The sequence below is a fragment of the Notolabrus celidotus genome, chromosome 13 (genome assembly GCF_009762535.1).
Source record: "Notolabrus celidotus isolate fNotCel1 chromosome 13, fNotCel1.pri, whole genome shotgun sequence".
Taxonomy (NCBI): domain Eukaryota; kingdom Metazoa; phylum Chordata; class Actinopteri; order Labriformes; family Labridae; genus Notolabrus; species Notolabrus celidotus.
The window spans coordinates 13775217-13800581 of NC_048284.1; the positions used below are offsets into that span (position 1 = coordinate 13775217).

The 25365-nt window shown below is 39.7% G+C and overlaps 1 protein-coding gene across 2 annotated transcripts in view; it reads left to right on the forward strand.

Annotated features, from left to right (window-relative positions):
• Positions 1-25365, forward strand: part of wasf1 (WASP family member 1) — a 93100-nt gene that overhangs the window by 52127 nt on the left and 15608 nt on the right. For both annotated transcript variants that reach the window (XM_034699922.1, XM_034699923.1), the window contains 2 exons: positions 3058-3211; positions 12957-13074. In XM_034699922.1, coding sequence (XP_034555813.1) covers positions 3058-3211; positions 12957-13074 — 272 coding nt within the window. The remainder of the gene's footprint in view (positions 1-3057; positions 3212-12956; positions 13075-25365) is intronic.

The window sequence follows — 25365 nt, forward strand, 5'->3', positions numbered from 1 at the left end:
AATTAAGAAAAACATCTTAAAATACACAATTGTTTTGGGGCGATGGTGGCGTAGCAGTCCAAGCGCCCGCATATAGAAGCTACAGTCGTCGTCACAGAGGTTGCTGATTCGACTCCTGACTACGACCATTTGCTGCATGTCTTCCCCCACTCTCTGCTCCCCACATTTCCTGTCTCTCTTCAGCTGTCCTATCAATAAAAGGCAAAAAGCCCAAAAATATAACTTGAAAAAAGAAAAAAAGATTCTCTCATTTTGAGTCTGTGTAAATTACTACTGAAACTCAATAAAAACCATGTACCTCTTGGCCCACTTCGAAAATGCAACCACAACCATTGAGAAGACTGCTGACCTAAGAGTTGTCAAGAATTCGATCATCGACAGGATAAGCCACAGAAGGTCACTGCTGAGCAGGCTGGCTGTGTCGAGGCATATTAATGAAAAGTTGAAAAGAAGGGTAAAGTGTGATAGGAAAAAGGTGCAGAAGAAACGGGGATGACCACAGCCTTGAGAGGATTCTCAAGAAAAGTCAATAGAAAACCTTGGAGAGCTTCACAAGGAGTGGACTGAGGCTGGTGTCAATGCATCAAGAGCCACCACGCACAGACGTCTTTAGGAAAAATACTAAAATTGTAACATTTCTAATATCAAGACTCTCCTGAACCAGTGACATCAAAATGGTCTTTCCCTGGGACTGTTGCTCAGTGGTTTTAAGTCTTTTTAGATGAAAGCAAATTTTGCATTTCATTTTGGAAATCAAGGTCCAAGGAAAAGTAGAGAGGCGTAAAATCTGAGGTGTTTGAAGTCCTGTGGGAAGCTTCTGCGGTCTGTGATAATTTGGGGTGCAGTGTCATCTGTTGGTGTTGGTGCACTATATTTTATCAAGTCCAAAGTCAACACAGCTGTCTAATAGGAGATTTTAGAGCTCTTCATGATTCAGTCTGCTGACAAGCTTTAAGATGATGCCAACTTCCTTTTCCATCAGGTCTTAGCACCTGCCCACAGTGCCAAAACCACTGTTTATGACACCAGATTGATTCAAAGTTAAACATAAAAGGCTTGAAAGATTATTTCTACTGTTTCAGATATAATTTCAACACCATAATCTCAGAGAATGTCAAAGTGTTTTATTTGTTAATGAAGTTATTTTTCTTAGAATTTATATGTTGGACAGATGTTAGACAGTCATCTGCTGAGACCAAATTGGGGTTTTAAAGAGGGATAGAGGGAGATGAAGACAGAAAGATGATAGTGGTGAGACGGATGGTAGTAGTGTAGCAGCTGGAGTCTTGCACATCCACAGCAGCAGGCCGTCTACGGCAGAGATCCAGAGGGAACCTACGAGACAATGGAGCTCAGGGACTCCAGAAAGGGGAGGGAAATACAGGATCCTAGTGTGTCAGTTCCCCTGGCAGTCTAAGCCTATAGCGGCATAACTAAGAGCTGGTCCAAGCCTGACCCAGCTCTAACTATAAGCTTCATCAAAAAAGAAAGTTGAAACCTACTCTTAAAACAGAGTGGGTGTCTGCTTCCCGGACCCTGACGGGTAGATGATTCCAAAGGAGAGGTGCCTGATAGCCAAAGGCACAACCTCCCATATTGAAGTGGTAAAAACTGTAAAAATCTGGTTTGTCCTGTAACCAGGGGTTATGGGCATCCGCATCATACGCGCAGGCAGTAAAAGATAAAAAAAAAACCATTGGACGGTGATTCAAAGTTTCTTGAGGTGTTTTATTGCACAAAAGAAAAAACAACAAATAAACAAAATGAAATCAATCTTTTCGAGTTGGAGTTAATCTTGAGGGAACGTCGGTATTCTTTACTCCTGCGGTCAATGACGGTATCTGCCGTGACCCGTCTCCTCTCCCCTCTGTGCTATGCACATCAACTTAAGTACTAGCGTCCTCACCACCTGTGGGGGGCGCAGACAATTTTAAAAAGCAAAAAACAAAGAATGCAGAAAATGAACAAACTATGCAAATAAGGAAATAAACTAGAATACGGCTCCAACACACCGACCCCCAATTGTTCCTTGTAAATTTACATTTACTCATTAAATCTTTTCATAGGACAAAGTATATACATTACATCCCTTATAGACGCCTTTTAAAGAAAGGATTCACTTGTCATGCACAGCTTGGTGAGACTTTAGGTACATTCTAGAGGGGTGATAGGGCACTGGTATAGTCTTACCTTGGAATATGAGACCCCTGTCGTGGCTCCATGATATTTTCTTGTTATCTGTGTAGCTTGTCTGCGTTGCTTGTGAGAGTTTCCTTTGTGTTATCTTCTGCTCCGTGTTTAACTTTAAGTGTGTCCCTTGTCCCTCTCTTCTTCTTCTTCTTCTTCTTCTCTCTGTCCTGTCTCTATTGCTCTCTCCCTCTCGCATTCTCTGGCCACCCCACACTCTCTCCTGCAGAGTTACATACTAAACTTTTGCTCACTGTTGATACTTCATTGCCTCAGGGGGCAGACATTTCATTTCTGTGTGTGTGTGTGTGTGTGTGCGTGTGTGTGTGTGTGTGTGTGTGTGTGTGTGTGTGTGTGTGTGTGTGTGTGTGTGTGTGTGTGTGTGTGTGTGTGTGTGTGTGTGTGTGTGTGTGTGTGTGTGTACAAGGCCTTAACTGTTGCCCAGAGAGTTCTACTTTTGAGGGATAAGTTTTCATTTTTTGTGTTTTTGTGTTAGAGAGGCTAATAGCAGAAAACTGTAACAGTACTTTTCTGGATGCCACATGACTTTGTCACTCTTCCCTTGGGCAGCAGACATGTGTTTGCATTTGTCACTCCTTCATGTATAATTCAGATCTGGTTGCAGAGCTCTGGGTTTCTGTCCCTGGCTCGAGCAGATTGAGGGTTAGCCTGAGTGTGGTTGTGTTTCCTCCTTTCCCTCAGCTGTGCAGAGTTGATTTCCTTCTGTTATTACTCTGCCTGATCAAAACTTCAGCTGTGTCTGTATCAAAGTGTGAGACAGATGACGTTTGCTCTAGCATAGACTTTTATAGCTTTCTTGTCAGCCACACTCTGCAAATAGAAATAAACATCCTCCCTTTTCTTCCTCAGTGTCTCTGCAGGACATCACCATGAGGAAGGCTTTCAGGAGTTCCACTATTCAGGACCAGCAGCTGTTTGACCGCACATCACTGCCCGTCCCGCTGCAGGAGACCTTCCAGACATGCGAGCAGCCGCCACCCCTCAACATCCTCACACCATACAGGTCTGAATCCTCAACAATTTCTCTGAAAAGAGTGCCTTGGCGCTTCTTTGGCGTGGTAGTGTTTGAATAGGCAGCAGTAATGTGCATTTCAAAGCTTCTCAAAGGTTTGTGACCCTTCCACACCTCAGCATCTCTCCTGGCTCTGAAGGTTGAGCCAATCGAGAAGAGCCCGTCATCTGAAGACAAAAAAAACGTGAACAGCTCCACTGACCAGCACTCTGCCTCCCTTCTTACATCCCTGCTGCTTTCTCACACCTTTCTATTTTTTCTCTCCTCTCTCTTGATTTTTTTTTTCTATCCTGCAGCGTCTTCGCTGACCTCTTTCTGTAATGCTGCTCCCCTGACCAAGCCAGTTAGAGAAGGTTACAGCTCAAAAAACAACCTTTGAATTTTACGCACACACACTGCAGGAGGACAGGTGCAGGTGTAGACTGTGGTATTTAAATCTGTTGCCTCAGTGATTTTTAACCTCAGAGGCTTGACTTGGCCCAGACCCAGCGAGAAGGCAGGTGTGAGCGTTAGACTTGCTGAATTTATTTCTCCCCTATCTTCCTCCAAATATCTTTTTTTTTTGTGCTGTCGGAGGGCTTCACATCAGTTTCTGTCAGACAGGGAGGTTTAGTTGAATAAAACATGTTCATTGTGAGCTAAAAGGTCAGTGTCCAGGCTGGCTGGGATTGCTCTCACCCCTCCATGACTAACAGCTGCAGGATCACTGTTGAGCATGAGGTCCAGAAGAGTGGATTAGGTATATTGTGTGTTATAGAAAACAGCTGCTATAGCAGTGTCAACAGACTGTGGAATGCACTGTGTGTTAATGTCAGGGCTGCCTGTAAAAGTAATACTCATTTTTATATTTACATAACCTTGAATTTTTAATAGGAACCATTTCAACTGTACAAACATAATTTCTTCAACTTGAATATCATCGTCATGTCAAAGAAATGCAGAAAATCATTATTGTAGAAGCTTAAACATATTGATCATATTGAAAGATGATTTTAAATAGGGATGCACCGATCCTACTTTTTAGGTCCCAATCCTGGTCCTGGTATTGATTTAACAATCTCTATTCCTTAATGTAGGGATAGAATCATGTTTTGGCAACTTCAGGCTTTTCTGACTTGATGGTGAACTGTACCTGGGTTCCAAGTGCTAAACCAGAGGCTGGAATCCCTTAGTTTCAAGCATCCGGAACAATTAAATCCAATAACCTGTCTGTTTTTTCACACTTTGAATCCATTAAACGGACAGGTTTCTTGCTACTTTGCAGTAGGCTACAGCTGACGTAAACTTCCTCCTTTGGGCTTCCATTATATTTTTCAGCGTGACTGCCATCCGTCGAAACATTAGCGCTGCACGTGTTGCAAGTTTCCGGCGGAGTTGTTAACAAAAGAAGCGTGACATGCACCTAAACTGCAGAGTCTCCTCCATCATGCTCTGCCGGGCAAAAATGCACAGACCGGCCGGCGCTGATGACGTAGGAGACGCACATGGCTGTTATAAACACAGAGAAGCACAGAACTGAGATGAATAGATCTGCCATATAGATCGGCACTATATATCGGCACTTTTTCACCGATGTCCAATCTAGCTTTTTGAGTCCGATCTAGCCGATAACCGATACCAGGATCGGATCAGTGCATCCCTAATTTTAACACTCTTTTAATTTTTAAAATGGTATCTTATTATTCCAGAGCTGCTTCAGCTCTGAGTCTTGAAAAAATATCTGCAAAAAAGAATAAACTTGATTTTAACTTTAAAGGGATATTAAGCATCTTTTAAAGCAGGGTTGTTTAGTTTAGCTTATTAAGATCCCCACTAGTTGTCACATTGCAACAGGCATTCTTCATGGCGTGCATTAAAAGATAATGATAGTTACAACAACAATAGTAATATTAACACTAAAAATAAACTCATGAATAAATAAAACATCTACACACAACGTCAAACATAACATATATACATATGTATATACACGCACACACATACATATATATAAAAGGCAAAAAGCTTCAGGAAACCTTTTTGCAACACAGTTCAAACAGTTGATTTTAGCACATTCCCATCCTCGACAAGACAAATAGCCAATCATATGGCCCTTTTCCACTACACAGTTCCAGCTCGACTCGACTCAACTCTACTCGGTTTGGGTACCTTTTCCACCAGCCCGAGTACCGACTCATAGTGGGTGGGGATTTCATAACACAGCTGCGTAAAAATGCTGTGCAAAACTGCATTCATGTCATTTTGAAATGTTCCCATTGGATCCGTTCGTCGGCCACTAGACCCAAAAGGTCTGGACCTCATCAACAGACCACGGAGAAACTTTGCGTGCAGACATTATTCAGTACTGATGTTGTTTTATAAAAATGGCGGTTTTGATTCCTGTGTTGGGCGTTGCGCTCATGACTCTTTGGTGATGGCATTCTCTGACCAATCGGTGGCCGGCAGTCCGTCGACGTCACCTTTTAGTATCGGCTCAGCTCGCTTGGAACCAGAGCAGAGCAGGTACGAAAAGCTGGTATCTGACGAGAGGTACTGCGCCCGTGGAAACGCAACACAAACCGAGTAGAGTAGAGTCAAGTCGAGTAGAGTAGGGCCGATGGAAAAGGGCCAATAGTTTAAGATTTTTGCGGTGGCACCGTGGGTGGCCCATCACATTTCAAGGGTTGCCTATGCTGCCCCTGGCCACCACTCTGAGCACGCCCCTCCTGTTTAGACGTAAATCACTACATAAAGCCCCACATGTGAAACCCTGTTTCAGTCAAAGTGTTTGCTACGTTTGGGAATATTTCCATCCCCTCAAAATTTCCCCCACTTCAAAAATCCCATACTGTGCCTTTAGGAATCATGCAGTGACACAGGTACCTTCTACTCACTCTGTTAGAATCTGTTGGATGTTTCCACTACGAGGAATCTCCCAGGAGACTTTTCTAGTTCTCCTCTCCTCCCTTTCCTCATTTCTTTCTTCTCCTCTCCTCTTTTTCAGTTGTTTCCTCAGTTCCTCTAATCGTCTTCCCCTCCTTCTTTCCTTTGCTCTCCTGTCTTCCCTTTATTTTCATCTGCTATCATTCCCCTCGCTTCCCGCTTGTCATTTATTCTCCTCTCATTTACTTTGCCCTCCTTTCCTCAACATTTTCTCCTCTCCGAATTCATTCTCCTCTACTTAACTTGACTTTTTAACCTCACGTGCATCTTCTATTTCCTTCTCATTCTACCCTACTCTTTTTCTTTTCTTATGTTCTACTCTTTTCTCCTTTCCTTTTTGTTCTCATCTATTATCTTTACCTTTCCTTCAGTCTAATCTTTTTCTTCACCCTCCTCCTCTCATGTTTTCCTCCACGTCCTCTATTCTCTATTCTCACCCTCTCTCGCTTCTTCTCTGGGCTTTCCTAATCTCATTCCCTTCTCCTCTGCCTTCCTTTCCCTCTGTTTACTCTTCCCTCCACTGCCCTCCTCATGTCATTTTCTGCCCTCCTCTGCTCTTCACACATCACACCAGGAGGCTCCCTGGGACACCTCCCCAGGCTGTTATTTCTCAGATCCTCCCTGAGCACAGCTGCTCCGCTCCCTCTTATTCTATCTCTCTCTGTCATACACATACTGTTAAACACACACACACACACACACATACACACACACACAAACACACAAACAAAAACGCACTGCTGAGATTTATACACAGTGAAAAGCATGCATAATGATTTACATAAACCCACAGTTTGTGCACACATACACACACACACACACACACACACACACACACACACACACACACACTACAGATACTCTCTTGTCTTATCCCGCTGTTGGATTCTATTTTCTTCCCTTTGTTGTGTTGCATGCCATTAAACTTTACACTTTTTCTTTTTGAAGCATTTCTCTTTCATGTCATGAGCCCTATCTCATATGAGCTTCATCATCACATAAACCCTTCATTTCTGTCATTTATATAATATTGTCAATGCGCTCACTTGTAAAGAAATGGCTGGTGTTGATGTTAGTCACAAGTGGAAGAGAGTGTTAAAAAGTAGATTGTTTCGTTTTTTATGAGCCAGATTTTTAGCTTGGCAGTCCATTCATCTAGCTTTACCACCATAAGGTTTAGTTTAGTTTATTAGTTTATTTAACAGAGAGCATGCACAACGAAACTGCTGAGTCAGAGTTAGCTATAAAGCCAATTTACATCTGGGGTCTCTGGGCAGGAAATTTAGAAGTGTACAATACAAACAATAAAAAACAATATTCAAACAACTAAACAATACACACTTCACAAACTATTTATCACATAAAACAGCATGTTTTTAATTACAGTACACTCTCTTTAAGAGTCTTTTATACCAAAGTTTCATTACTGATCACATGATTGGTTTGCCTTGAACCATGATTTAAAGCTGGGGTTGGTAGTCAGATTTAGATACACTTTTTGTTATACTGGTTTAAATGATATTTATGTCCCGATGGCAATTAATACATAATGTATTCTTAAAAAAAAGCAAAAAAGAGCTGCTATCTACAGCAGGAGTAAACCTGGAAAAACACCAACCAATCCCTGACTTTAGGGTCCAATTTATGAAACCAATCAAATCCCGTCCTGCCGTTCTGCCCGCCTCCTGCGCGTGCATTTCCCCTGCGTGCACTCTATTTACTGCCCCTCTGGCTCGACCTCAGGCCTGTCCCCTCTGACCCGATGAGGTGCTTTGCTCAGGACTGTAGTCCGGATCAGAGTCTAAAAGGCTCTCACCAAGGGGGCTCTGACAAGCAAAATAATTAATGACATTTAGTAAGTCCTACAGAAAATGTATATGTATTATATGTATTATAGCTTTTCTCCTGATATCATGTCTCTTGTACAACTGGATAATGCTAGCATGACAGTTATGAGTACTAACAATAGCCATGTTTGTTTGTGTTTTTAACTTTCACTATGATAATGTTTTGGTGTTTTCTTACCGCTGAGTAAGACATGAGTTGAAGTGGTGCAAAACACAAACGATGTGCTGAGGACCGGTTTTGAATCAGTCACGATCATATGGTCGCAAATCAGCGGCGCTTGTTCATGTAAGCGGGGGGCGTCGTTTTGGAGGAGCTCCGAGGGGAGGGGGGGAGGGTTTAGACTGAGTCCTGAGGAAATGCTACATTCAAATTCATGCTAGTTTTCCGTGACTACCAACCCTAGTTTTAAGGTTTAAAAACGCCGAAGCTTGTGCAGTCTCTGATGTTGCAGCTATGAGCACAAGCAGATTGTGATGTGTGTTAATACCTGTTACTAGAGTTACAAATTTCCCTCTTTCCTTTCTTCTCTTTCCTTCTCAAGTTTTGACTTTTTTCAGTCGTCTTTGTTTCATCAGCCCTTTTGACATTGTGAGTCTGCAACAGCACTGTAACAAAGCTCTGCTGTTAGTACACCTCCGTCCTTTATACTGAATCCACTGGGTGTAAAATTAGTGTCCCAGACGATGATTTTACATTGCATTGCAGAAGCATAAAAGGCACAGTGTGTAAAAACACACAGAGCCACACACATTCTGCACTATTCTGTCCTGCTTACAACACCATTTTACATCAGTCCTGTCCTTTCACCCCTTCCTTGCTTCCTCTGACACCGGCTCAGCAGTTAGATGACTTGGTCCCGTTATCAGTTCTCTGATTTTCACTTCCCCATGAATGTCAACAGATCAGACCGCTCATTCTGCTGTCGTGAGCTGTAAGTCTCACGTGTGTCTAGCACCACAATGCAGATCTTAGCCAATAGACACAGAAAACTGATACATTGTGATCTTGGCTTTATATCAGCTTGATTCATGTTTTGTATACATTTTGTCTTGTGCAATCTCCCTTTCCCTTTACATCTATCTCTGCGCCCCTCTCTCTGCTCAGCAAAATGTAACTACCTGTAGAATCGCGGACCGCAAGCCACGTGATTGGTCCACTCGGCGGCAGTGTATTTCAAGCCGACCTGGAAATACACTCACATCAGGCGTGTATTTCATCTCCTCCTCTCTATTCTTCCCTGTAATCATGTCTGTATGATAAACAGCAACATGTATTAACTCTGAATTAACAGAACACAGTCTGAATCGCTGTGGAAAAATAAACAGAGATCGTAATTGGGCCGAAACCAGGCGACCGGCTATCAGAGAGACCGCACTTCCCTTTCGGCAGAGAATTGCTGCGTGACACAGACATAAGCACCACATACTTGTGCGTCGATGTGTCCGCCCCTGCTACGTAGGGGTGACGCAGAAGTATAAATCAGCCATTAGACTACTAAGGGAACTGACACACTGGGATCCTATCTTTACCCTCTCTCTCCTCTGTCTGCCTGTCACTTACTTTAAGTCTTCCAGTCCCATTAATGTTAATAACCATAGACCTTTCTCGAGTCCCTGAGCTCCCTCGTTGGTTCTTCTGAGTTGCTGCCGTAGACGGCCTGCTGCTGTGGATGTGCTAGACTTCAGCTGCTACAACTACTACTATCCGCCTCACCACTATCATCTCTCTCTTTTCATCTCCCTCTATCCCTCTTTCCAACCTCAACTTGGTCTCAGAAGATGATTGTCTAATATGAGTCTGGTTCTGCTCAAGGTTTCTGCCTGTTACCCTTTCTCCAACAGAAGGGTGCCAAAAAAGTAGGACAGTACTGATCGGTTATTTTTCTGATTTTATTCCCCAACCTTTGATAGTGGAAACACCAACAACTATGGACAGTACTGTATTGTACCATATCACTGGACTGCTTAGTGGGAACACAGCTTTACATTGAGGATGAGATGTCTCAGGGGGATGTAATTTTCCTGCCTTGAAAAGCCAATATTAAAAGGCCTACAGAAACACTGAACTCCCCATGATTGTACTTTGATCCTTGAAATTGTAATTGGTTGCATTAGTTCTACGCATAAAAAGTTTAACTCAAATACTCGTGTTTTGTTAGTCCATCTGACATTAAAAAAAATCTAACCAAAAGTTTTTATGTTCACACCTTTTTTTTAAGGAAATTCAACATTTCTGACTTAAGATTGAGGCAGGGGATCTTCATGTCCATAAAGAAGCTTAATAAGTGCTCCAAACCTGGGTCACACAGTGTTGTAATTTAGGCTTTTAAGACGGGAAACAGGGGCAACAGAAAAAGCTTTTCACACTTTCACTCTGTCAGTTGTTTCAACAAGAAATCTCCCAGAGGTCCAGGACACATCCGAGGAACCTTTTTAGAGGCTTTCTCTAGATTTGACCCAAGGAACTAAGAAAATACATCATCCCTTATACCGTAGTTCTTGCAGTCTTAAAAGTCACTCATAAACAGATAGGGTTTTTGAGGAATTTGACTTTAAATTTGCAGCACTTGACAGCCCCTCTTCACAAAGTAATCAGTCATAATAAACGCATAGAAAGAAAGACGCTTAGAAAGAAGAAAAATACATCAGCAAGCAATTTACAAGGCATGTCCGCGTATTGACATGAAATGACATTTCTGAACAGCATGTGTGGGCTTGTGTGGATGGTAATTTCCTCCTCATTAGGGATCTTTGATGTGATAACTACTTGTGCCTGTCAGAAGCCTTTTTGCGCTCCCCTCCCTGTCGTCACAGGGCTGTTTCTCCCCTGTGACCAACAACCACAAAGGCGTCTGTGAAGCAAGTAAAGACGACCGAGAGCAGCGCATGGTGAAGACAAAAAAGAATGAAACTGAGGATTTTAGCTAATTTTCCTTTTTCTCAAAGGAAATCAAACTCTGACATGATTACTATCAAACTGATAACCTAAATTGCATTTTTGGGGGGTTGTCCAAATTGTTTAGCTCCTGTCTCCTACATTTTTACAGATTCAGTTACACACCCACCCGAAACTTTGGCTGAAAAGACGAGTCAGTTAATCTGTTCATTAATCAATAGAAAAATGTATTTCACTTTGATGAAAGCAAGTAATACTTTTGGTGGTTCTTCACACAAATTGAGAGTTGCTTCTTTTTTTTAGTATTACATTGTTGCAAGGGGAATATTTAAGGACACTGGAATATACTGTATGTAAAAAAAATATATAAGACAGTTGAAGACTTTAAAGCTTCTGTGAGGAAACTTGAAGTGGTTAAGTTGAGTGGCCTATAAAATGTATTAGCCATTGACCATTAGCAATATTATGGACAATTCCCATACTGTCGATTTTAATGCTTGTGACTGCTGCAATGGGGTAGGCATCAGACAGGGCGGTGAAGAAAAACCTTTTAATTTTACTATTTCCTACAAGCGGGATAATATATATTTATTTTTTTACATAAAACAAGATTTACACATATATAGGATAAGATACTTAGAGTTATTAGAGTTATCCCTTTGTCCACAGGGGGCGTCAGAGTAAACACAAACAGAAAGTTTCTTAAAGGAGCTTTAAGTTTCCTTTAAATTTCTGTGCAGACAATGGGCCTCATTCACAAATAAATAAATCTTACTCTGCACATAAAATAAGTGCTTACGCAAAATCACGTGTGTACCAGACAATTTTGTTCTCACCATCGTGCGTATATTAGTGAATCAGAATCATTCTAAATTGACAGGCGCGTGCCCGCAACATGCAATCAGCATACTACCACGCAAGTTAGAGTTTCGGGACTCGCAAATGGAGTCATAAGCCAGGCCATATCTCATGTATAAACAACAACATTTTAGCATAAACAGGAGGCACAAATGGGAGGTCTTGAGATGCCTTCCAGAATTAATTTATTTTTTAAGTTATCTAAAATAGTACATTTTACCCATTATAATAAAAAAATATCGACTAAAATAGAAGCTAACCTTGAAATAAAACCTTGAAAATAGAAAATGTGATCAGTTTTCTTTTTCTTTTACTGAAAGTAGTTTAAATATGTCATGCATTTAGTTGAAAGAGTATGTGTTTACATTTTCTGAGGAAGTTGGTTGTCATCATTTGTGTGTACGCATGGTCTGAGGAAGTTTAAAAAGTTCCTCAGTTCTAAATTTGTTCATAGTGTAAGAACAAATTCAAGTAAGAATATATTGATGAATACCAGATTTGTGCTTCAAATGTTCATACGCACGGTTTAAGCACGTATTTGTGCGTACGCACTGTTAGTGAATGAGGCCCAATATGTATCTGATCATATATATGTATATATACCTGCAACTTACTCTTGATAGACATTTTTTGTATTATTTAATCAGAATATTTCTTTTGTCATTTTGTTTTATTATTTGATTGTAATATAGTATTTTTTATTTGATTTAGTTTTATTAATTCATTCTAATATTTTAATTATTTTATTGTTTTTTGTCTTATTATATTTTGTTCCTGAACTTTAATTTATTAAGATTAGTCCCATTATGATCAAAGATTTTTTTTCCAAAGGAGACCTGGCCAAGAATGGCAGCAACACAAAGTTTCTACAACAAACAATCACTCATACAGTAGACTTTAAAAAGCAACAACATTGAAATGATAAACTAAAAGATTTGCATGCAGAACGCACAGATTGAAGAGATTTTAATGAGTTTTTAAAAACATTCAGGCTGACTAACTCGTCTGGAAAAATGTGGTAAATGATACTGCAAAAAAAACCTGTTTCAGTTTTTCAGTTTTAAATTAATGATGCATACTTTCTATAAACAAAAGCAAGATTTATGTTAGTTCCTTTTTTTTCTTCAGAAAATTCTTAATATTTTTTCCAACGCATGTATTTACCTGTGTCTGCCAAATATAATGCGTCATGGTTTCTCTTGTCCACCTGCAGGGACGATGGAAAGGAAGGTCTGAAGTTCTACACCAATCCGTCCTACTTCTTTGACCTGTGGAGAGAGAAAATGCTGCAGGACACAGAGGACAAGAGGAAGGAGAGGCGGAAACAGAAGGTATGTCTGCACAGTTACAATCACAGAGTCCTGACAGTGCAGAGCACATTTCACCTCCTTTTCATGCAGCAATCGAGGACTGCATTGATTTTGACACTGAGGTTAGTGAGCAGGACGACGTGGAGGGACGACACTTCCTGTATTCTGAGCAGATCTATATTGACGTGTGCTGCTGGAGTACACTGACAGGCTGATTCACTCACAGATTCACTGGCCTGGCTTCATACCATGTAGTGTAATGCATTAATTAGCCACCACTCAGAGATTAATCAGTTCTTCCTCCAGTCAGCCCCCTTAGTTATTACTTGTGTCATCATTACATCTAATTAATGGGAGCATCTGCTGTTCTCTTGCCCCCACACTGTGCGTCACACACACACTAACACACACGCTCACACACAAATCTAACCTCAAAAGGAGGCTTAATCTGAAGCTGGATTTTAAGGCCCACAGTTGCACACAAATTAAATAATAGCTCCTGACAATCACAGAAATAAACCCTCTGCTGCATCAAAATGCAAGATCGAGGGGTTTCCCACCCTAAGCTCCAGGAGCTCTAATCAGCACCAGCTTGCATTTACACGCGTGGGAGGCAGGGCGAGCTCCTCTGGTTGTCTCCTCACAGTCAATCAATGCTTATTAAAGTGGCGTCATTGAGGAATAAGGAGAGGGATCGTCCTCTGAGGGTTTATGTGAACGAGGAAGAGGATGTAATTTGTTGGTTATGAGGTTTTTAATGATTGTGGGAATGCTGCAGAAAGGATAGATGGCGAGTTCAGACAAGAAATGAGATGTATTGCATGATACTTCTATTTTAGATATCCTTGAGTCTTGTAGTATTGCCTTAAACGTACTCAGTGTTGATATTTTTGCCTATTAATTGAAAACAAAGCGTATTTGCGACAGCACACAGACATAACGCGCGACGTAGGGGTTATGCTGATTGCTGATGGCCGCTCATAGCAGGAGCTCATTCCTATGATTTCATTCTAATTAAAGCCCCGGGTGGGCTCAGCTTGTAAAGCCATGTTCATTTCCCTTCTCACCACACTGCCAGTTACTCAGACCCCATGCAAAGGCCTAGAGGATGTTCACAGGGGGAGCAGGATGGATTAGAGGAATTACACACACATATTTGTTGGTCTGTGTAACCATCGTGGTGGATAAATGGTCCGAATGAGGATCAGGGTAAATACAGTGTGTGTGTGTGTGTGTGTGTGTGTGTGTGTGTGTGTGTGTGTGTGTGTGTGTGTGTGTGTGTGTGTGTGTGTGTGTGTGTGTGTGTGTGTGTGTGTGTGTGTGTGTGTGTGTGTGTGTGTGTGTGTGTGTGTGTGTGTTTGCAGAGCATGGAGAATCTGCTGTTGAGAGGTTGAGGGATGGAAAATGGGAGATATGCACACATACACACAGCTGAGTGTATGAAGTGCGATCAGTTAAATTCAGCGTGTAAATCATAGATGGATTTATCACTCAGCTTATTGAGTGGTTCTGCTATGTTGTCTTAAGGAGACTCTCCGTCTCTGAGTTCAGAAAGTGTGTGTGTGTGTGTGTAAATATCCTCCCTCTTATAATTATTTAATCTGAAGACAACCAATATGATATACAGCCATTCCTCCCCCTCGAAAACTCCACATATTTCTCTTTAATAGCAGCGTTAACATCGATAACTCACTCACAGGCATGGACTTTCACAGACACAGGCTTAAGAAGATCTAAATCCAGCGTGATCTACCATGCAGCTGCAGTGTCAGGACCCGACAGGCCGTACCACCTGTCTGTCAGGGTGACGTTATCTGAGAATGGCTGCCAACACGTTTCGTTCTGCAACAGTCCTCCGGCTTTCCCATCGCTTTCTCTCCTCCTGACTGTCACTTTTAACTCCTGCAAGCTCATATAGTGTTTACTACAGCTGAGCATTGAGTAACAGCAATACCATAAGAACATAAAACACTGTAAAAAACAAAAAGAAAAGAAAAAAAAAGATTATAATAAAACACAGAAAACACTTAAGTCCCGTTCATGTCACAAAATTATATCTAGACTGTATTCTGGCATCCAACAATCTAAGCAAGGGAACACAGAGAATATAAAGAAGGAATGGAAAAGAGAAGGAAATGTAATCATCTCTTGGGAGAGTAGTGAAAAAACATTCCAGTTATTGTGGATCTCAACAGGGTCAAACATATGGCAACATATGAGTTTGGTTGTAAAAACGTTGCAAGATTTTTCGTTACACCCATCCAGAAACGACATAAGGATGGTGGAGATGATTGTTGGAGACTCTGTGGGACTGATGGAGCCAATCACTTTCATATATTCTGTAACTGCAAGGTTATTAAAACTTGTTGGGAAGAGATCCATAATCATATACAGAATGGGTTTGGTGTTTAGATTTGTTTTAAGTGTGAAACTCTGTATCTGTGTGATATATCATTTGAAAATTGGAATATTAACGACAAAAAATTAGTTGGTATACTATTGACAGAAAGTAAAAAAGCCATAACAAGAAAATGGTTAAAAATAGAACCACCCACAGTTGAGGAGTATATTAATATTGTGTACAAGATTTACATCATGGAAAAACTGTCATTTTCCCTCAGAGTGCAACATGGAAAGTTTTACCGGTTTTGGACAAAATGGACTCAGTATGTGAAACCGCTAAGATCTGATTTTGTTTAAATCTGTACTTTGTGACAGCCCGCTCTCTTCGGCTACTCTTAATTTTGTTTTATTTTTGAGAATCACAAGAGGAAGCTCCCCCGTTCTTTTGTTTATATGTCATTGCAAAAGAATGACTTAAGAACAAAAAAACTTGGAAAGGCAACATGGACAAAAAACAGTCTGACTATATACGATCACCTTACACAATTCCCAGAGAAGGGGGTGATTATACGATGGAAAATATTTGAAGCGGACTAAAGAAAGACTGTGATACCAAGATGTTAAATGCCAAATGAAATTAATTGTATACTGTTCCATTCAATATAAAAAGAAAATAAAAATAATTGAAAAGACACAGAAATCACTTGAAAATAATTAAAAACACTACACAAAATAGAAATAGAATTATGATAGTAATAAAGCACATGAAACACTTAAAAAATAGTTTAAAACGGCATAAAAATATTTAATTAAGGTAAATAAAAGAAAAGACAAAGACGGACCACACAACTCCTATGCCTGGTTAAAAGCAAATACGTTTTGAGACAGGTTTTAAAAGTTGGTAATATTAATAATAGTAATAATAATAATAATACATTTTATTTATATAGCACTTTTAAAAGACTCAAAGACATTGTACAACTGTTAAAATCAATACAAGAAAGCAACACAAATCAATCCAAATCAAACAAAACAAAACAACAGTACAATCACAAATTAAAAGCTAACTTAAAAAGGTGAGTTTTTAAAAGAAACTTGAAAGCTGAAGGGTCAAAGCAGTTTTGGATATGAGTGGGGAGTGAGTTCCAGAGGGTGGGGGTCGGCTAAGGAGAAGGCTCTGCCCTCCCCAGGTTCGGTGCTTGGTTCTGTGAGGTGGAGACAGGAGGTTGGCATGTGAGGAACGCAGGTTACGGGAAGTAGTGTGATGGTGGAGGAGGTCAGTGAGGTAGGAAGGGGCCTGGTGGTGGAAGGCTTTGTGGGTGAGGAGGAGGAGGATTTTAAACTGTATGCGGTAGGTGACGGGGAGCCAATGAATATGGTAAGGTTGGGAACTATACAACTTGAGGGAGCAGCTCATTCCACAGTTTGAGGACCACTGCCGAGAAGTCGCAGTCACCCCTGGTTTTCAGCTTGGTCTTAAGGACCACAAGAAACAGCTGATCAGTAGACCTCTACTGTGGTGCTACTCCATTTAAAGATTTAAAAACAATCAATCTTAAAATGAACAGGGAGCAGCAGCATTTTGGACTAAGTGTAGACGTGACAGGGAGGCCAAGGCGAACATCGGATGTTGTGCTGTCCATGTTATTCTATAGTCACTGGTTTGAAGATGCAGAGAGGACGTTTTAGATTGGAATGAACCAGACTTGAGCTGATAGTGATTTTATTTTTTAAACATTTTCCTTTAGTGAAGATTTTTTGATGAGTGATACTTTTGACTATCAAAAGAAAGCATTTTGCTATTTTTTGTCAGGTCTTATAGCTTTTAGTGGCTCTTTAAAAGTGTTTTCTCCTTCCCTGAACACACTGTTTTGGGGAGTGGGAGGATTGGATGGCTTCCAGTGAGCAGCAAAAGCAATTGACTTCAGCTGGAGAGCATAGAGACACAGTTCATGGTTCAGGTCAAAGTTTCTACTCCCACCACAGAGCGAAGACAACAAATCAAATATTTCAGCCCGGGGAGTGGATGGACTGTAATGAATGACTCAGGAGGTGAAAATGTGACACAGGAGGATTGGCTCCGGACCCCTATGACCCCTAATGAGATAAGCGATGTAGATTACTGATTGATGATTAGACATTCTGATAGGCAGCAATAATTTAGACATAAGGAACAGTGCAATAATGCATCAAACTGGTGTTACTTATTGATATATATAGTTGTTATTTGTTAGTTGTTTTATTATTATTTATTAGATATAGATAAATAGATATAAATTATTTATATATATAGTTTTGTTTCTGTTTATTTTTATTATTCCAGTTTCCGAGAAACCTTGACTTTTCCATGTAAAGTCTTGGCTTTCTATTTTTTTAGTCATGGTCTTCTGATTGTTTTTTTAACAATTATACAAAGACAAACATATACATCCATGATGTTTCATTTTTGGAACAATGAAACATCCCCTCCCCAAGCTCCAACAGAGCCCCATTCCCAATGTACCTTAATTAGTAAAGGAAAAAATCGAAATAAATTGTGAGAAGACAAAGTAAAATAAATAAATAAACAAAATAAACAAGATACATACAGTATATGCTTACATACATATACACATAAATACATACACACATGTATGCATGAACACACATAATAAGAATGTATAATTAAATAAATAAGTACAAGTCTTGGCTTTCTGATACATAAAAAAAATGTAATACTTAAGACTTATATCTATATTATATACAGATATAGATATAGATAAATAGAAAGCAATTAATTGTATGTATAGTTGTTTTTTTTATTATTTATTATAAAAGTTTAGTTATTATTACAGTTCCCAAGAAACCTTGAGTTCTCCTCATAAAGTTTTGGCTTTCTGGATCATATAGTACACCAAAGAAAAAAAAAATCTCTACTCTAAAGTTTAAAATTCTGTGGAGAGTCTGGAAATCAAAGTAACATGATTAAAGAAAAATTTAAAAATGATCTTCACGGTATGAAATACCAAGTAGAAATCTAAATGTTTCATTAAATCATGGCCGAGTTAAAAGGTAAGTTTCAACGTTTGAAAATCGAGCTGATAAAAAGTGAGAGCAGCAACACGACTCTGATGTTCAAACCAAAATGTTTTCTCTGTAACTGCCTCTCCTTTACCCGACTTAAAACCCTTAAAATATTTTTTTTCTTATTGCAAAAAGTGAAAGTGAAAAACCAGAATTACACACGCTAAGTTCTACACAGACACACAGGCACAGATTAGCAGCCAGTGATAAATGAAAAGCATCACAGGGCAGAGAGAAGGGAAGAGAAGCCCTCAGTGTCCTAATCTGATTAGCTTCTGTGTTAGCCGCACCCTCAGTGGATTAGCAGCAGACTATGTGCTGAGCCAGTCAGAGAGAGACGGAGAAGAAAAGCCCAAGGACTCTGCAGAAAGAAGGAGAGAACCAGAGAGAGAGAGAGAGAGAGAGAGAGAGAGAGAGAGAGAGAGAGAGAGAGAGAGAGAGAGAGAGAGAGAGAGAGAGAGAGAGAGAGAGAGAGAGAGAGAGAGAGAGAGAGAGAGAGAGAGAGAGAGAGAGAGAGAGAGAGAGAGAGAGAGAGAGAGAGAGAGAGAGAGAGCGCATTGAGATCAGTTTTTACTACATTCAGGTTTGTCCTCTAGAGTTTTGATCCACCTGCAGAGATGCCTCTCTCACTCCTGTCTCATTATAGCACCCACAGGCTCAGGCAGCTGGAAGAGCCTTATCATAATGGAATATATTGACATTTAAAATTCTGAATTTTTTTCTATTTTCCTGACTCTGCCAGAGGAGGAGAAATATATTCTTTATATATTCACGACTGAAAGAAACTCTGCCAGTTCTCATTAACACTTGCAGGTCTCCATCAGTACCACAGATACTTAGTGTATGGTGTCAGTAGGGAGCGGTAAAAGAGGAGACTGAGTTGTTTGTTTGGGCTGATAAAAGCAGAGTAACTGTTTTTAAGGAGATAATTAAGGTTCACACTCTGAAAAAGACAAAAGAGTTGTTTGTTATTTTTATTAGCTAAGCTCATGGGACATCCACATGATTATCGTCTGTGTTTGTGAAGCTGTTAGCCACACTATATGTGTCCTCTGAGCTTAAAAATGAGTATTAAGAAATCACAAATTACATTTTTTGGTGGTGGTGGTGCTCCATCTCCACAGCTGATTTTAAATACACTTGATGGCCGTAATTGGATTTGCTATGTTAAATCATTTGATGAACATAGCTCCAAACATGCATTAACTCCATGCATCCAAGCTGTAAGATATGTTCCACTGCAAGATAAATTAAACTTAAAGAGGCATAGCATGGCATTGCGTGTGATTAAATGTAACGACATGAAAAAATAAACTTAGGGTTTAGCGAGTGACTTGAGTAGTGTTGTGGAAGTTTTCCCCGTTACTTCCTGTTACTGGTGAATAATGAAATGGAGACTTCTGCCGGCCGAGTTGTTAGAATGAAGAAAGACCCCGAACATGGGGAAAGCTTAAACATTTATACCTGAGGACCGCCCCCTAAGGTGTGTTTCACACCCTTTGTTTGCTGCAGGTATCTGCACCCGGGCAGGGTTGTTTAAAACACAAAGGGACCTGGTATCTTGGTGAGGAGACAGGAGATAGGACACCTCAAGCACTGCAGGTAACTGCATCAAGACAGGGTTGTGTATTCGGGGGAGGTTTTAGAGGGTCTAGACATTGCATTGTAAAACACAAAACCAAAATTTGCCATTACAGTAGACACAGTTGTTGGGAGGAGACATTTGTTTGTTTCCTCTGCAATCTAAATGAGATATTATACCAGTTCTGTTAAAAACCCATCATCTCCTCTTTCCACAAAATAATAGAAAAGTATCCATGGTGGAATCAATAAAAACTGGGATCCTTAAAGAGTCTGGATAATGGTTTTGATATCAGTCAAAAATAACTGTCCCCATCTGTCGTCACAATGTGGCAGCAAGAGCATCAAATAGAGCCAACAGAAAGCAAATCTCCGATATAAAGTCATCTTTTCGGGTCTAAATATTTAGCAGCACATCATAAAAGCAGTAAGGCAACCGCTGTCTAAGTGTGTCAGTGCAACATTTTGTCAAATTCAACTAATCAGGAAACATTCAGCATATCTAACCAGATACATTGTTGATACGACCTCACTTTTAATAAAATATTCTCATTCACATTTCAGGAAGTGTTCAAGTCAAACTTGCTGTAACTACAAAAAGCTAATAGCCCCACCCCTCCAGAAAATCATGCATTCCTTAACCCCCCCATTACTAATGTTGCCACTGAAACAGCTTGCTTGGAGCAGTGAGACGCAGAGATGGACCGAGACTGACATCCTGATTGGTGCCTTGCTACAGGCCACAGCAGCTGCACACATGCCTGTCATGAGGCACAGTTCACCTCTGGGTTCTTAGAGGATGTTTGGATCAGGAGGGGCTGCTACCTAAGAGTCAGAGTGTTGGTACGAAATGAGCGGATGTAGCTGCTGAGAAGAAAGGGAGCACATGCAAATAAATAGGAATCAATTAATCTCCTTTCAGAAGTTGACCTTTACCTATCATGTTTGAGTAAAAGCAGCCTCAGCTGTTATTAGTGAGCTGCAGTGTACTGAGTACAGCTCGGATAAAAAGGCTTGTTTACCAAATTTAATTAATGAACATGACTTGAATTTTCTGCACATGTTAATAATGTCAGCCTGCATGCTCCACCACCCAGCAACATGTAGCAGGCAGGTAATATGATTGTTACTGCTCCCTATTATTGCACCTTTTTTACATGAGGACTATGGCTGAACGATTTGGGAAAATAATCTCATTAAGTGTTTGGTTTTGATATGATTTGTTTTGATCAATATTGCAAGAGACAGAGAAAGGATGATACACACTTATTAAAGATTGAATTTAAAAAATAAATTGTTTTCCACCTCTCTAATGATTGACTGAGAACCAGTCCGAGGTGGACTGGTCGATCGTGAATGACTGGCGATTTAATACTGCGAACAAGTTTATTTCATTACAGTATGCATGCAATTTGAGTTGTGTAATACAGGGCTATCACTTCTATACACACACTTGCTCTCTCTCACTCACTCACTCTGAGACTCCCAAACACATAGTCACACACTCTCTCTCTCACTCAAACACGCACACATACAATAGATGCTAACTTATCAATAAATTTAATTGCTTCCATATGGAGTTCTGCTTTCAAGCATTTCGGTCAGTGATCCTGGTATTTTGCTTAGTTGTCGCACTAGTGGTAGGCATTTTAACCATGCAACTATCGTACAAAGCTTTGTGATGTTTTTTAAGTGTTGACTAGGGTTGCAAAGAGGTGGGAAATTTCCAGTAAATTTTCACAGGAAGTTAAGGTGGGGAATTTTGTAAATATTCCAAATTGGAAACTTTCCATGGGAATTATGGGAATTGAGGGTAATTTAATGGAAAGGTATCATATCCAAGCATAAATATTTGTTTTGTTATAAGCAGTCATCCATCCAAAATAATACAATTAAAACTGATTTATTTGTAAGTAGAACTTTATCAAGTGTTAAATATTTTATTGAACAATCAATTCTTTCATTAAAGAACAAAAACATGAATGTTGAGTTAAATATTACTCATCCCCCTGACCCAACCCATTCAAAAATGAACAAAAATGCAATCCCAACAAAGTCCCGTTCAAAATGTTAAATGAAAAGAGCCGCTCTCCCTCCAAAAAAGTCCCATTCAACATGCAAAAAAAAAAGCATCTTCCCTCAAGCTTCTCAAGCCTAGCCTCTGCAGGATTCTAGAAATCATCTGTGCATGTGATGGAGGAATGCACAGTGCATGTAGGGGTCGTGGTGTCAGTAGCCCTGCAGTAAGCAGTGTGCATGTGATTGAGGAATAGCATAGATATTCAGATATTCAACTGTACTTGCATGAAATCTGGTTGTTTTAGTCAGGATTATGCTAAAAATATATTTTCCCCAACTATGTTTAAGTTCCCTATTAAGAGCCAACCTTCAATTTAGTAAATTCCTGGTTTATTCCCATTAATTCCCATTGAAAGTTTCCAACTTTGAAAATTTCCGGAATTTTGCAACCCTAGGTTTGACACAGGTTAGGAATGTTTTTCCGTGAGGTAGCTAGAAACTGCAGCAAGTTGTTTTAAAGCTAAAATAGTTACACACAACCGACGTACTGCTTCTCTTGACTACTTCCCCCAACACAAGTTTCTGCTGTGCTTGCTTCTGTCGAGCCTGAGGCCATTGTACAACAGGTTAAACACAGCGTGTTAAACGTTGCTGCTTTCTCTTTTTGCCGACTTTTCTTCTCTGACCAGAGTGTAATCACAGCCTTTGGGGATTACAAAAAATCCTGTTTTATCAAACCACAATGTTATCGCCAGTGCAATTAATCCTTATTAAATGAGAAATCTGAATGCAAGCAGGACATTATCAAGTTCCTTTAGCTGCAGACATGAAAACCTAGCAACTTTTTTTTAGCCTCCATAAACTCGATTGAAAGATTGCAAGGTGCTACATGATTTCTTATGATCTGATGAAGTAGACAAGATGTTGTGATTACAAGAGGGAGGACAAGAACTATTCAGCAAGTGTACTAAGTTGTGTCCTCCTTGTAGCTTGTTGCAATCTAGGATGAAGGATTTTGTGAACTATTGTTTGCTAGTCACTGGAGATACACTAGCTGCTGAAAATTTGAAACAAGCTTGTGTTTTTTAATACCTTGATATATCTGAAAACTGAGCACCGGAAGGCTGGCATGCATTGATAGAAAAAAAAAAAACACAGACAGAGAACAATGTATGCTATAATTTCTTAAAAGTGCTTGCACACTTAAAATGTATGAAAACTGCAATTATTTGAAGTCACAGGAAGCCAGTCGATGATCTGTGTGATAATTGGTAGAACAGTCGTAGAAATACTGCTTTAGGATTTTCTCTTTATCTTTCCTCTCATCCTCTGCTTTATGTTCTGTCTGAACCCTGACTCTGACTCTGTCTAACTCTGTGCAGCTGGAAATGCCTTATCTTGTGTGTCCCAATGGCCTCATAAGAGTCCTCTCTGAAACCCCTCCTCCTTTCCTCATTCCCACAGAGGTAAGACTTTCTCCCGTCTCCCCCCCCCCCCCACCCTCAGCACCAGAGCATCTGCTCCCCATGTGGTGGTAGCCTGCAGCCCTCCCTCACTCACTCTCCTCCTTATCTCGACTCACTCACCCTCTGGTTTGCTCTGGACAACTGAGCCCCATTACTAACCACCCTGCAGTGTTTACCTGCCCTGCCTGCATCCCACTTCTTCTCTAGGGACGGCAGAGAAGGCCCTGAATATGTTTTTATTTTTTTTCCAACAATCCTTCAAAAAAAAGAGAACATTTGGACGAAATTCAACCCCTTCCAAAAGTAGTAAATCTAATCCTAGCCTCAGAGCCCAGACTGGATGCCAGTTCAGTCTATTTTCCTTGGTTACAGAATAGATTGTGACTTTGTTTCCCCAGTCCAATCACAGTATAGTCTCTAATGACAAATCTTGTCTTGTCTAGCTTTCATACGACATACTACACAGAATTAACTTACATTCAGTTGTAACTCAAGGTAAGCTGGAGCTAGCTGCCAGGTATCAGGAGATATCATGAATGTAGTCTCACTTCTAGTTAATCCTGAAACAGGTGGAATTTTGTTATTGGCAAATGACGGTAGCTAAAGCGTTACCAAATGTGATAAAATAGACCCAAATGTTTTTCAGGTTACTCTTCAAACAAGCAGCAGTGAAATGATGATAGTTTTTTATCCCAGGACAACCTACATGTATACAGCCTATAACAAAAAGTGCAGCATTATAACATTATTATCAGAATATAAGTTACCCACCCTGAGCTTGATTTCACAGGAAAATGACCACTGAGTTAAGTCCTGTTCACCTGTTAATCTCTTTATTATTTAACTTGAATATATTCTTAATTTATTCAGTATTTTTTGTTTGTATGTCAAGTGTCAAGTATAAGCCATATCCTAAATAAAATACTAGTATATTTATTTATTTATTTATTTATTTATTGGGAAATCAGTGATAATAACATGTTTTTAAACTTGCTATTTTTGGGGCATTCAAATAACAAGCATATTCCTACAAACCAGGGCTGTCAAATTATTAATTTTTTAAAATCGCAATTAATCTAAAGACTTCAGTGGTTAACTCAGGATTAATCGCAAATTAATGGCACATTTTGTATCTGTTGTAAATGTAACTTAAAGTGGAAGCACCCAAAATAAATGACTGGTCAATATTTGACATTTCTTGGGAAAATGGTAGTAATCACATTCTTTAATATTTGACATTTCTTGGGAAAATGGTAGTAATCACATTCTTTAATATTTGACATTTCTTGGGAAAATTGTAGTAATCACATTCTTTAAACTTGCTTATTTTTGGCCATTCAAATAACAAGCATATTTGTTTAAACTAGGGCTGTGAAACCATTCAGTTTTTTCTTGATTAATCGTATTATTGACCATAGTTAACTTAGGATTAGTTGCAAATTAATGGCACATGTTGTATCTGTTGTAAATGTAACTTAAAGGGATATTTAAGCAAATGTACTATTATTATTATTGAAATAATCAGAAAAATGACAAAAAACTGTCAAGAAAATTCTGCAGAATAATCTCAAAGGTACTGCTGCTACTACTATTAATAATAAGAATAAGAATGAGGAGCATAATACATTTATTTTATAAAGCACTTTTCAGAAACTCAAAGACACTAAACAAAACTTTAAAAAAAAGATAAAACAACAGGGAAAACAGCAACAACAAAAAACGCCCAACAAGCAGCAAAAGATTGGCATATTGACCAGAGTGTATTAATAGGAACAGTAATATGAGTATTTTCCAACTTCACACCCATAAAGATGAACTAAACATCCCATTTTATGAAGCA